Genomic DNA, 15,067 nt, shown 5'->3' with positions numbered 1-15,067 from the left:
TGTTGAGAGACTATATCAACAAAATCTGCGTTGTTTACTTAGACGACATATTAATATTCAGCACAACAGCACAAGAACACATGGATAGTATAAAGAAGATTTTCGATAGACTCAGACAACATAACCTACTTATCCAAATAGACAAATGTAATTTTTTTTGCCACCAACACGGAATACTTAGGACATATACTGACTACTGATGGAGTCAAACCAAATCCTAATAAAGTAGAAGCAATACAAAAGCTTAAGTTGCCGCAAACAGCAAAGCAAATAAAATCATTTTTGGGAGCGACGGGGTATTATCGTAAATTCATTAAGGATTACGCTAAAATAGCTCAAGCTATGACAAAGTACCTCAAAAAGGATACAAAAATTAATGTTCACGACACCCACGATTTAGACGCCTTCTATAAATTAAAGAGATTGCGGTGCTTAAGTATCCGGACTTCAAGAAAAAATTCCAAATCGCAACTGATGCCAGCGACCATGCTATAGGAGCAGCATTAACGCAAGAAGGACACCCAATAAGCTACGCCAGTCGAACGCTGAACGATCATGAGAGGAAGTATTCAACAACAGAAAAGGAACTTTTAGCTATTGTATGGTCAGTAAATTATTTCAGGCCATATATCTACGGCAGATCATTCGACTTGTTGACTGATCACCAACCACTTAAGTGGCTACAAATAAAGTATAAAGGAACGGATATCAACCCCAGTTTACAAAGGGGGATATTGAACCTTGGGGAATATAACATAAATATAGGATACATAAAAGGTAAAGAAAATACCTTGGCAGATTTTCTCAGTCGAATAAATAGCGAAACAGGTGACATATATTTAACAAATACAGATGACGAAGTAGATAATATGAGCACTAGTGCGACAATACATTCGCAGGAAGAAGAAAGTAATGACCATTTTCCAATTCTAGACACAGTAGCCAATCGCTTTTACACCCAAATCATTCTAACAAAAAATAAATGCAAAGAAATAGAAATAATCGGCAGCAAACGGAAGATATTCATTAGCTTAGATGATATATATAGTGGGTTTATGTCAGATATCTTCCGAAGGTTAATCAAGCCAGGAAAAGTAGGAATCTTCTCCGAACTACCTGATAGAGAATTCAACATAGTGCAACAAAAACTTATAGAGCTATTTAATAGAAGTATCAAATTTTTCAAATGTTCTTACCATGCCAAAGACATGAGGAACGAAGATGAAACATTCAGATACATAACAAAATATCACTTTAACGAAAATGGCCACTCAGGCATAAATGAAAATTACGAAGGGCTTAAAAAATTAATATATTTCAAAAATTTGAAACATTTTATTCAAAAATTTATTAATAATTGTAACATATGTAACCAGACCAAATATGATAGGAAGCCAATAAAACTAAAATTCAAAGCAACAGAAACACCAAAAGATGTAAACGCAATAGTACACATAGACACATACGTAATAAAAAAACATGATTTTTTTAACTGTCATCGATAAATTTTCGAAATTCGCGCTAGCACTTTTTCTAGAAGACAGAAACAGCATCACATTAGTTGAAGCATTACGTATGTTTTTCACAATAAAAGGAAAACCAAAACTGTTGGTCGCCGATAATGAATTTAATTCAATCAACGTAAAAGAATTCCTAAGAGAAGAAGAAGTCGAAATTCACTTCACCAAGCCAAATAGCCACACAGGTAATTCCGATATTGAAAGGTTTCATAATACATTAGGCGAGAAATTTAGAATTATGGAATTAGAATTCCCAGACTTATCGACAAAAGAAAAAATGTATAAATGTATACAAATATACAACAACAATATTCATTCAACAATAAAAGAAAGACCATCGGACGTAATGTTAGGAAAAATCGACAAACAAGTAATCTACAAGAGGGCAAAAGTAAAGAAAGATAAAATCATTACGAAAATTAATGCCGGACGGGAGGATTACGTAGAAAACAGAAACGAAGGATATGTGAAAAACTGCAGGACAGTTAGGCACAAACACGAAACTAAGTACAGAAATCTACAAATCCAAAACGTTCACCCAAGCAATATAAAAAGACGAGCAAAATTTTCAGGTGCTGTTGACATTAGTAATCTTACTAATAACACTGGTGAGAGGAACATTAACGACTATGATAGTTGAAGACATAAAGAATGATGAAGGACTCGCAGAAATAAATCTCGGGAATGTGGAAGTGATTACGGACGCCGACATCATCCTCCACGTAATTAAACCACAAGAAATTAAAGACATAATCGACACTCTGGAAAATCTGGCCAAAGAATTTAGATTCATTGAAGGAAAGCAAGTTTTAGAGCAAGAATTTACTACCCTCAGAACTAAACTCTACACATTACTACTATAAAATCTATGCAACTTTCTGCTAATACAGTGATGAGGCGAGTAGAAGTAATGAGCAATGATATTTTTTTACAGTTAAGAAGTAACTTAGATAACTGTATTTATTTTTCACTGCAACTGGATGAATCAACAGATGTAGTTGACACCTCACAGATGGCCATATTTGTCAGTATGGCTTTTAGTGATTTTACAAGATCTTTTGAAGTTTATTCCACTCAAAGGACATACTAGTGGGCTAGAGCTGTTTTCTCATTTAAAAAATCTCATCTCTTCTGAGAAAATTCCAATATCAAAAATGGTAGGCCTGACAACTGACGGTACTCCAGCTATGGTGGGTTGTGATAAGGGGCTTGTGGCGCTATGTCATAAGGATGAAAGTTTTCCACAATTTCTTAGTTACCACTGTATTATACATCAGCAAGCATTATGTGGAAATTTTCTAAACTTGAACAACGTTATGAAACTGGTGGTGAAAATTGTGAACAAGATTAGAGCTCAAGCGTTACAAAGAAGATTATTTAAAACCTTGGCTGATGAAATTGACTGTCAATACGGAGAGCTACTTCTTCACTCTGAAGTGCGATGGTTAAGCAGAGGACGAATGCTCAAACGTTTCATTGATGTCCTGCCTGCTATACTCCAATTTTTCAAAGAACGCGATGAACCGATTCCTGAACTGGAAAGTTCGACTTGGCTCAGAGATTTTGGTTTTCTTGTGGACATTACAGAGAAATTAAATGAGCTTAACTTGCAGCTTCAAGGCAGGGATAAAAAATTAGCGGAAATGATTTCTGAAAACTTGAATTTTGGGAACAAAACCTATACTAAGCATTTTCCTATTCTTTCCGAAAAGATATCCAAAAATCTATTAGAGCCCTATGACAGTAAATATCATATGGAAATAGTTTCTAACTTTAAGGAAAACTTCAAAAACTGTTTCAAGGATTTCAGCAAAATTGCTTTAGTGACGAAATTTGTTGTTTCACCCTTCATGGACATTGATATACAACAGTTTGCAACTTGTGTTATGAACAACTTTGGCGAAGACATTGCTGTGACAGAAATGGAACTGATTGCTTTTCAAAGTGACTTGACTTTAAAATCTTTAGGTTCAAATACAAAATGTATATGGACTTTAGTAAGTAAAGATAAGTATTCAGTTTTATGTCGTGTTGCGTTGAAAGTGAAAGCGTTATTCAGTTCAACTTATTTGTGTGAATCTTCTTTTTCCAATATGAAATTTATTAAAAATAAATACCGCAATCGGCTTACAGATATACATTTGGATAACTGTATTCGAATGACTGTATCAAATTATACTGCAAATATTAAAAAAATTATCGATGAGTCAGAATGTTAAGTCGCTTGTGATCTGCCATTATGACTGCAAAAAATTTTGTTACGATTGATAGGTGTGAACATGGATGTAGTTATGCATAAGTGTAAGCACTATAAGTCATAAGTTTATTATATATAGAACGTATATTAGTAAAATAAATACATGTATTGTATGTCGAATATAACTGTGTATTATTTAATTTATGTTGGCTTGTGCAAGTAGCTCGCTGTTTATTTCAAAATCTTGAAAGTAGCTCAACACATTGAAAAGGTTGGCGACCACTGGTATAGAGCATATTCAAAATAATTTAGCCTCTGCCAGACTCAACCTAATGTCCAGCAACATCCTAACTAACGAGGAAATAGACAAGTACAACATCGACGCCTTTAAATTAGAAAATATCGAGCTAGGAGTTGCGGTCTCTGCAGGTAATGTAATATTTTCTATTAAAATTCCTACAAATACAACCATAGCAAAACACTAATTTGTAACTCCATGCCCTAATAAAAATGTCGAAGAATTACAATTCAAAAACGAGCACATATTAGATATTAATAATACCAAATATGTATATTCAAAAAACTTGTATATTGGAAACTTAAAAATTTTGAATACATGTGTTATAAAAAGAAACTGCAAGGAAATACGCAATAATAAAGAAGAATTTATAGAAATTAAGAAAGGCCTTATACTGGCAAAGAATATAAAAGGAATTGAGATGCGAAGCACTTGTACTTAGAAGGAAATAAACGCATTATATTTAACGATTCTGAAATATGTATAGCAAACGTAACATACAAAAATTGGAATAAATCTTTTACGCAACACTATGTAATACATTACTTAGAATCAAATATAAACACTACACAGGCAGAACCAACGTTTCAAGAATTAATTATAAAACAAATAAAAAACACGGAAAGAATAGAAGAACTCACATTTCAAAAAAAAAATCCCCCAAACTAACACTTGGATAATAATTTCATTCATTCTAGCTATTATAATTGCGTTATTTGCATTTTCCATATATTTCTTAAAAAAGCAAAAATCAATTGAACTAAATATCATAACAAAAACCCAGGAGAGTTTTCGATCAAGGGAAGGGCGAGTTACGTCACTCCACCATTCCGCCGAAAACATATCACCTGACCATTCAATCGACAAAGACGAAGTTAATTGGTCATCAAAGTATCATCGCAATGCATTGTCGAAGTAACTCAATATGAGTGCAACGACACTTAGCCGATAACACTTTGGCACACTTAGCAAGTATTGCGATAACACTTTGGCAATAAGTATTCTGATATGTGAGAACGTTGGCGACGCCGTAGTAGAAAATAATTATGCATCAGCAATAAGGAACTATAAATATAAGTACTTTAAAATAATGTATGCTATTGTTCTTTTGGATTTTACCAAATAAAGAGTGGGGTGTATTTTTTTAATGTGCTCCCTAAGGACACACATATTTCGCGGGGTGCCTTCACATGCTGGACATATGTTTAGTACGTCGGGGTCAATTCTGGATAAGTACTAGTTTAACCTGCTACAATATCCAGAACGTAGTTGTGCCAAGGTTACGCGGGACTCTCGGGGAAGTTGGAGCTCTTCGTCTGCGATTGGTTGTGGTTGGACTCGGATAACGGCATTCGGGAGTCGGGGGCTTAAAAAGGTGGAAAGTCTCCCGATTATTGTCGTTTATGACCTGTCTGTACACTGTCCGATCCAGTAGCTGTCTGTTGGTTTTGTCTGAGATCTCATCCGCGCAGTTGAGGAGATGCCTCCTGATGTGCCTGGTAGCTGGCTCAGGCTCGAAAAGGTGTCTGCATGGGTGAGGCCTGCGGTAACACCCTAGCAGAAACTGCTTACTCAGCAATTTGTTGTGCTCCTTAATAGGCAGCATTAGGGCCTCATCTTGTAGATTTTGTATAGGTGACATCACAAGACATCCTGTCGCGGTCTTTAGTGCCGTGTTTTGGCAGGTCTGAACCTTCGTCCACTGCGAATCACTGGTTCCAGGTGACCAGACAGGCGCAGCATAGTTTAGAACCGGTCGGCCTATTGCTTTAAAAGTCGACCGAAACATTTCCTTGTCTTTGCCCCAAGTGCTGCCGGCGAGCGACTTGAGAACCTTTGTGCGATTCTGTACTTTAGTTGCAATAGCGCTTGTATGCGCTGAGAAGGAGAGCAAGCTGTCAAAGGTGAGTCTCAATATTTTGGGGTTGCTAACCGTCGAAATTTCTGTATCACCAACTTTCACCTTGAGTTGTAGCTTGACCTCCTTTATCCAGGTGGGGAAAAGGCTCGCCGTGGATTTAGTGGGGGAGAGTTGTAAATTCCTCGCAGTGAAGAAGCGAGAAAGGCTGACGAGGTTATCGTTTACCTTGGAGCATAGGCCATCAATGTCATTGCCCGACGCCATTATCGTGCAGTCGTCGGCGTATGAGATCAGGGAGACTCCCTCTGGTGGCTGGGGGAGTTTCGAGATATATAGTAGAAGTTGAAAAGCAAGGGTGAAAGGACAACACCCTGCGGTACGCCTTCCTTTATTTTCCTTTGTTTAGATGTTTGGTCTCGAAATATCACCGACGAATGACGACCACTCAGGTATTTCGCGGGCTACCTCTTCAGCCCTGGCGGGAGTGTCGACTGTAAAATGTCAACTAGTAACGTGGCGTGGCTGACAGTGCCGAAAGCCTTTTTTAGATCCAACGCTGATTTCGGTTGAGGCCGCGATTTACCTGGGTGTTAATGATGGTGAGTGCCGTGGTGGGGCTATGCACTCTTCGGAAGCCATGCTAGTGTGAGGCTGGGGTCAGGTATTTCGTAAAGAGTGGAAGTAGAAGGGCCCCAAGGGTCTTCACTACTGGGGAAAGGACAGTTATCGGGCGATAAGACTCCCCTTGGTTGGTGGGTTTCCCAGGCTTCAGTAGTGGGACCACTCTCCCTAATTTCCACTTATCAGGAATGATGAGAGTGGCCATAGACAAGTTGAAAGCCTTGGAGAGATATTCTACTCCCAATGGACCCAGCAACATCAGCATATTTAGGGTCAATGGCTTTGGATGGTTTCGTGTGTTTGATAGCCCCCTGAACCTTATCGCTGGAGAAGGCAAGTGGCGCACTGTTGTATGTCAGTTTGTGCAGCCGTCTGGTGGCCCTACGTTTGGATCTGTTGGCCGGAGGATGCGGAATAAATTGCTGCTAAAATAGCACGCGCATCTCTTCGGATCTGACGACTTGAAGGTGATATCCACCTTGTCATATTGCTTCGTCGGGTTCGATAGGGACATTATGGTGGACCAGAGCTTGCGCACACCGGAAGTGAAGTTACAGGACTTCAAATGCTCTTCTCATTGGTTCCGCTTGTGTTGGGTTACCAGTTACCGTATCTCGGAATTGAGATCCTTTATTCGAGGATCCCCTGGATCGGCCTGGCGTAGGCGATCACGCTCGTTGGCCAGAACAGCTGCTTCAGCTGGGAAACTGGGACGTATGTGCCGGATCCTTCCAGCGGGTATGAAGCGAGCCACGGCAGCTGTGATCGCATTGTGGAATGCGCGTTCGCCTGCGGGCACATCGGTGGGAATGGGGAGAGCGGCGAAGATGTCTTCAGTAAATTCCGCGAATCTGGTCCAATCAGCTTTGTTGAAGTTGATGTATGACCGGTGATCCACGGAAACAAAGTCGGCAGGTTTTTCGATCGAGATGATAACGGGCAAGTGGTCTGATGCAAGCGATAGCATAGGCCGCCAGGTTATGCTATTTATGAGACCTGCGCTAGCAATTGTGATGTCGGGGGAGATGCAGCCATTGCCCACTACCCTGGTGGGGGCGTCGTCGTTTACAGTGCTGAATGTCGAATCGTTTATCTGCTCTGCCAATAGCTGTCCCCTACGATCATTTGGCAGGCTTGAATGCCAAAGATCGTGATCCGCATTAAATTCACATACCACCAATCGGGTTTCACCCTTGATGAGCACACCAATATCAGGGTGATATCCTGCCGAGCACAGATGACGGGGGGTATGTAAATATTATAGATTTCGAGCTCGGCAGCTCCGGGCAGCTATCTCTTGACATTCTAAGGTGCTGTCCCTGCGGTCGATGCCTTCATCGATAAGACGATACTGCACTCTATGGTGGACTATGAACGCTAAGCCTCCACCGTGGTCTCGCTCGCGATCCTTTCAGTGCACGTTGTAGCCGTCCCTGATGATCAGTGGGAAGCTAGCGTGCAGTTTTGTCTCTTGGTCCGCACCTGTCTTGATACCATGTCGGCTCATAAAGTCGACTATCCCCTCAAGAGATTAAGAGTTTAAAACTCCTCGGTAGTGTGAGTATAACTCGGGGGGTGAGGGACGCGTGGTGTTGTCTGCGTTGGGCCTTCTGTGCGTTTCGCAAGGATTGTTGTGCCCTGACGTTGACGGACGGCTGCGTCACAGAGGGCGCTTGCGGGTGCAGAGCTCTGCAGCAGGGGGCGACGGAGTCGCGTGTTCACTCACGGGTGTTGCGCAGGCCAGAGCACCTCCGAAAGTGGCAGCAGCCATTGCAAGAACTGCATTGGATTGTTGTCAGGTTCCAAGGGACCCTGGTCTTACACACGGAGCAGACTGTGCGGGGGACCAAGAGCTGCTGGTTTGTCCCCGCACTGGGAAAGGAGCAGGAGGGTTATGGGTCGTTGGAAGTTTGAAGTTTGAAGTGCCGGCACTGAGGACGCTAAGGCCGTTGAGGCAGGGGCCGCCTAATGGCGGGAGCAACACGTGGCCACATATCTTGTGGACCACTCCGTATGAGTCTTAAGGCCTGAACAGGTCTGCAAGCCTGCGCTGTATGAGTTTGTCCAGCAATTTGCCGGCGCTGTCCAGCATGTAAAGCGGACGCCAAGCGGACGGTTGCTCTGCGTCACCCTTACCCTTACTGATCAGCATCAGTTTCTGTATTTTCCAAAGCTTAGGGAAGATGCCTTGAGAAATGCATGCATTGTAAGCATCGACCATCACATCTGGTCGGCTTTCAGCCACAAGTTTGAGAGCCTCAGCTGGGATGCCACCTAGGCCTGAAGCTTTGTTTCTTTTGAGGCTTGTTGCCGCGGTTTAAAGCTCTTCCTCGGTGATGGGTGGGATCATCTCTTCTCCTTGGGGGTCTCGGTCCTCACACAGCATATGCTGCGTGGGGAACAGTCTGTCCTCTCTTTTGCTGATAGCATTACTGTCTAGATGTACGGCTGTGAAGTTGGCGTTTAGCTTCCCGTTACAATTTTATAGCCCAGACCCCAAGGGTTGCTATTTAGATACCTTGGAAGTTCTTCCCATTTTGCATCCTTACTGGCGATGATTGCTGGCTTCAGTGCTTTACGGGGATATCTGAAATCAGCAGCTTCCGCCTCTGCTTCTCTGTTTCGTCTCGCTTTGGTGTACCATCTTCTATTACGGAAGCAAGTTCTTTTGAGCTCTGCGATTTCTTATGTCCGCCAGTACAGAGGTCGTCTTCTTGAGCGTAACGCCGCGCGGGGTGCCGATGCCTCCACCACTTATCTGCGGCATGGAATTGCATCAAAATGGGCTAGAAACGCTTCAGTGTTCACTCTGGCCATGTTCCATTTGCGAGTGCCCATTATTGTAGGTGTTGGGGTAGGGTCAGTTCTCGCACTGATCCGGAATGTGAAATACTGATGGTCACTTCCAGTATATTCTTCCAGAACTTCCCACCCGTTGATTGCCCCAGCCAAGCTATCAGTCACTAGGGTGTTATCCGGCCTCCTAAAAGCGGCGTTTCCTGTTTTTGCCACTACAAGCCCCAGTCTATCAGCCGTGTCTAGTATATGTCTGCCCCGTGTGTTCCTAGTAGGGGCACCCCACTCGACAGCCTTCGCGTTGAAGTCTCCGGCTACGATGAAGGGGCCACCTATTTCCCGAACCTTATCCTCAATAAGGTCCAGTTCCGTTGTCAACTGTTCAACATTATCGCTGGGGGTAAGATAGCAGCTTAGCATTGTGAAGAATTTATTTTGAACGTATATGTAGCAGCGACCGGCTCCGTGCTGTGTGACAGCGACTGCGCTACCGCATGGTAGCCAGAGTGCGGCCGTTCCTGTTTCGTTCTCGGACCAGGTTCCCTTGGCAATCCGTCTGTACTGCTCGCTGAGGATGACCGCGACTAGCTCCCTTTCGATAGCTTTTTGTTCGAGCAGGGTGTCTGCTGTGCAACTTTTATGCACATTTGCCTGGAGTACTCTCATCACTTTTTAGCTAGAGGGCATCTTCTTGACCCTGGCAGGTGGTCAGTGTGGTCGCGTTTCGCGTCTACGCAGTGAATGCAATTGGGGGCTGCTTTGCAGTCTTTTATTTTGTGCCCTGGTTTTCTGCATCTGTATCCCTTTAATCAGGGCCACTGCAGTTTGCTTGCGTGTGCCCCATCCCAAGACAGCGATGCTTTTCAGCTGATGCATGAACTGTGGCGTGACTTTCTCTCCCCTACCAAACTCCAAAAGTATGGCCCCAGCCTTCGTTTTCCTGACGGACCATACTTTGACTGAATCATCAGTCGTAATCTTCGCGCGCAAGTCCCTCAGCACATCTGCATAGCTATGGCCTTCTGCGGGTTTTATCACAACAGTTTCTGGTTTTGCATGTTGTGTTCGCGGCCTGCTCCTTTTTCTTGGCTCGGCTAGTTTATTCTTCGGCTTGTTATGGTTTCCCCTCTTACTAACTGTATGCTAGCTTTCATCCATTTGCCCTGGCTTTCTTGCAGCTCTCAGGGGCAGCCGGGCTGGTTGCCATTCGCTTCGGATTCATCATCGTAGAGGTGGGAGTATCTGTTATTTGTTGAATGGCAGTGTTCTTACGGTAGTTCAAGAGCGACCTTGCGTCTTCTGCTGCCTTCCACGAACGTCTGTAGCTCAGCGTTACATCAAGCAGCTCAGCCATTTCTGATACTCCAGCTTTGACTTCATTGCTAGTGTTCTTTCCACATCTGAACGCCTGCTTCATAGACCTTATCTCCAACTTACATTGAGAGATCGCATCGCGATTGACGCGCTCTCTTTTGTGAAGATCGTTTCTGCATTACCATGCGCTGGAATGGGAGTGACGATCCGTTCTGCCACTGCAAGAGTGCTGGTGGGCGTGTACTGCGTTGATTGTGTCCGCTTCAATGGTGGTATTAGAGGTATCCTGCCTCTGAAGGCTGGTGTTACTGTGCCCGTTGCCGTTTGCGGGGCTATCAGCTTTTACATTTTTGAACGCAGTGCGAGTTGATCCGCTTCCAACTGCATTGAGGATTGGGGCGTTTTTTGCCGGCGGAGATCTAAGCAGTAAATTACTTTTAGTGAAGACTGCTCTTGGATCCGCATTGTCATTTCGGCCATCTCTGATTCCTTCATCTGTTCTTTCCTCGGTGGTTTGTTTTCTGTTTTGAGTGTTCATTTTCAATTCTTTTGAGTCCCGACTTCAGGCCGCTATCCTTACACGAAAGTGCAGTTTCCCTAAGTGTCCCCATGGTTATCTATGCGAGCAGGGAGGCCATGCATGGGTTGAATCTACGCTGTATGGGCAATAGAGTTCAGAGCCAAGACAGGAATTAGTCAGGATTTGTCAACTGAGCCTCCACCACCAACTTAATGGTGACGTGTACGGAACGTACCCGAAGGCTTGCCAGAGTTTTAACGGGACAGAGGAGATTGTAGCATGATCCTATCAGCCATTTCGATAAGGTGTCACCCTCCTGTACTGAGGTGATAGAATACTACTTTTACCAACCCATAGACTTCCTAATCTAAGAATATTCTCCAGTATACCGTAATCAGGATCTTACTGGTCTCGATCATGATGAGCTTTTCAGCCATGCCGCTGGAGGTACTTGGGGTATATGAGGCCATTCGAGCCGAGGCCATTCCTCTCCTGCCGGATTTTAGTCGCCTCTTACGACAGGCATGCCTTACCGAAGAAGACACAATGGGAATAATACAAGATGCATTTTAGTAAATAGATACAAAATAAGATTCTCTCGGATGCTTGATATAGTAAATATTACAATCATTCTATTGGCAACTACCTATGTACAGAAGGTTATGAAAGTGAAGCAAAATGCATCCCACGCTTTTAACTCTAACTTGAATTATTCTATTTGTATCTTAATTTTTGTTATAGTTCTGTTCTGAGGTAGTTGACTATGACTGATCGTTCGATTTGCTATTACTTCATTATAGGTCTCTTTGTCATTAAAATTTATTTTCTTCTTTTTAGTTCGATAGGCAATATAAGCGTGTTTTTTTAGTTTTTTTAAACTATATTTTATTTTCTACTTTTTAGTTCGATTAGCAAAAAAGTGTGTTTTTTAGTTTTTTTTTTAAACTATTTTTTATTATGAATGAAAATTATTGTTATCATTGCAGTCAGTGAATTAATGATTCGATATATTCGTGTTATATTTATATTAATTCCTTTCTTATCGACTGTGAGTCTAAAGCTATGCAGTTATCGGCCGTGATAAAGAAGTAATCGGGATGAAGAACTTATTTCATGGAGGGAGCCTGAGAAACGGCTACCCCACTCCATTGGCCAGTTTTTTTTCGATTTTCGTGGTGTGGTGCACTATGAATTCCTTCCACCTGGCCAAACTGTTAATAAGGAATATTATTTGAGCATTATGCTTCATTTACGTGAAGCAATTCGTCTAAAAAGACCAGAATTATGGGCCAACAACTCTTGGTTTTTGCATCACGATAATGCACCGTCTCACAATGCACTCGTTCTTCATGACCATTTCGCCAAAAATTTCACGCATATCGTTCCGCAACCACCGTATTCGCCTGATTTGGGCCCGTGTGACTTCTGGCTATTCCCAAAACTCAAGAGACCACTCCGGGGAACGCGTTTCGAGTCGATTGAGGAGATAAAAGCTGAATCGATGAAGGTGCTGATGGCTATACCGGAAATGGACTATTTGGCATGTTTCGGGGATTGGAAAAATCGTTGGCATAAGTGTATTTCATCGAGAGAGGATTATTTTGAAGGGGATGAAATTGATTTACAAGAATAAAAAAAGATTTTTCATTTTACAACCAAATTCACCTTACTTTTTGCCCACAGGTAAAAAAAGAAAATATTAACCCTGGCAATCCTAATAAGGATTTTTTTTTTTGAAACGTTATAAATATTTATTTATTCTATTACACCTAGCTCACAACTATCAAGTAATAATATTTTATTAAGTATTTACAGGAAATACGTATATAACTGGAAGACAGCTGACAGAAATTTACATATATTTGTCAGTCATCAAAATTTCTGGAACAAGATCATTTGGTTTTTTTCGTTTCCGGCAGTGGTCATCTAAATTGGCAAGTCGCCGAGCCTCCGGGTTAGTATGTTTTTCGAGTCTTTCGGCATGAGCTACAGCGTAATGTTTGACAACTTCTGATACTAATGACACTTTAGGTCATGATGTAAATCAGTGTCCCTCACATACCATGGCGCGTTTACTGCGTTCTTTAGGAACTTGTTTTGAAATCGTTGTATTTTTTCGATATGAGTTTGTTTGGCACAGCCCCATAGCTGTATACCATAAGTCCACACAGGTTTAAATACTTGTTTATAAATTAAAAGTTTATTTTGTATGAAAAGAGGAGACCTCCTTCCAGTAAGCCAGTTTAATTTTTGCATTTTGAGGTTTAATTCCACGTGTTTTATTTTAACGTGCTCTTTCCAGCATAGTTTGGCATCAAGGGCCATCCCTAAGTACTTCGCCGTTATGGAGTAAGGAATTTTCGTGCCAGAAATATATAAAGGATTATATTGAATTTTTTTGTTTGTAAAATCCACATGAAGTGACTTGGCTTCATTAAGTTTTATACGCCACTTTGTAGTCCATTCGGTGATTTTGTTAACATCTTCCTGAAGTTTGCGAGAGGACTGCGTCTCATCATCTCCAATTGCTAAAATGCACGTATCGTCAGCAAAGGTAGCTATAGTGCTAGTCTCAGAGACCGGTAGGTCAGATGTGAAAAGCACGTAAAGTATAAGCCCAAGGATACAGCCTTGTAGAACCCCGGCTTTAATTCGCTTTAGGCTTGAATAAGAGCTATCGCACTTGATCCTGAAATATCTGTTATTTAGATACGAAGTAAATAGGTCCGAGTAGTTTGGACATTATAGGTAGCAAGGAGATTGGACGGTATGATGACACTTCGTGAGGACTTTTGCCAGGTTTTGGTATCATTATTACCTCTGAAATTTTCCAGTACGTTGGCACATATTTTAGCTTAAGGCATGCATTTATAATTTTTGTTAGCCTAATCAATCCTAATAAGGATAATGGAAAACTTTTATAAAATTATTGAATTGTCATCGGTCCTTGATAGGTGTGCAAAATTCCAAGTCGATCAGTTTTTTAGAAGTCAGTGAAAATTAAGCTCAAAGATTCCGTTACATACATACATACATACATACAACCCGAGCTAATAAAAGAGTGTTAAAAAGTAACCGACCGGCAAAACCAAAAATTCAGGCAAAGTCTATTCCCACCTTCCCAGGTCGAATAGCGCACATTGATGTACTTCATATGAGTAAAAAAATTATTTTAACCGCATTAGGCAAATTTTCTAAATACGCAGACTCAATCCAAAGCAGCTGAGTCATTCTTTTCTCTCTCATTCCAGAAACCGTGGTTATGGGCAACGAAAAATTGGTTAAATCAGAAACGATAAGCTTTATGATGGAAAAGGAGTTTGGTATAGAAATTCACCGAACAACGCCTTATACAAGTTGCTGTAACAGGTAAGTGGAACGCTTTCATTCCACCTTGCAAGAATAAATGCGATGCCACTACGAGAGAAAAGTCAGTCGAAACCTTTTTTGGGAGGAGAGTCAATAGTAACCCCCTATAATTACATAATCTTGATTGTAATTTTTAATAATAAATATAAAATAAAATTATGTATATCGCCTGAACTGAGTTGATAATTATACATGCAAACTGACTAGACGTGTTCTTTTGTGCGCTACAGTTATTTCCTATTTACTTGCGTTTGTGACCAGCTTATTTTTAGCGAATACGTGGTTCTTTAAACACTTATTTAGTATTCTAATTCTGTGACTGTGAAAATAATTTTGTGTGAGTTGAAACAAATTAAAGTAGAAAGTTTTGCGAATTATAGAAGCAAAAATGACGACAAGAGGAAAAATTACGCGCCAAACGGTATCCACTCCGCAAAGCAGCGCGAGCACTCTAACCAAAGCGGAGAAAAAAGGGGAGCTCGCCACCTCCTGGTTTGAGCGGATAGAGGACCAACTCGAGTTGCAGAGAAAGAGTATCATCGAAGAGACTTCCGAACGGGTGAAAACTTCC

General features: G+C 41.5%; 1 protein-coding gene across 1 annotated transcript in view; it reads left to right on the top strand.

The window, feature by feature from the left end:
* The window catches only part of LOC128870278 (uncharacterized), a 56,641-nt gene extending 42,047 nt beyond the window's left edge, over positions 1-14,594 (top strand). The window contains exon 3 of the mRNA XM_054112879.1: positions 14,379-14,594. Within this exon, the coding sequence (XP_053968854.1) occupies positions 14,379-14,426 (48 nt within the window). The 3' untranslated portion in view covers positions 14,427-14,594. The remainder of the gene's footprint in view (positions 1-14,378) is intronic.
* The last annotated feature ends 473 nt before the right edge of the window (positions 14,595-15,067 follow it).

Source organism: Anastrepha ludens, chromosome X (genome assembly GCF_028408465.1).
Source record: "Anastrepha ludens isolate Willacy chromosome X, idAnaLude1.1, whole genome shotgun sequence".
Classification (NCBI taxonomy): Eukaryota; Metazoa; Arthropoda; class Insecta; order Diptera; family Tephritidae; genus Anastrepha; species Anastrepha ludens.
Note: the sequence above shows the minus strand (reverse complement) of the source record. Positions and strands in the feature narration are given on the sequence as shown.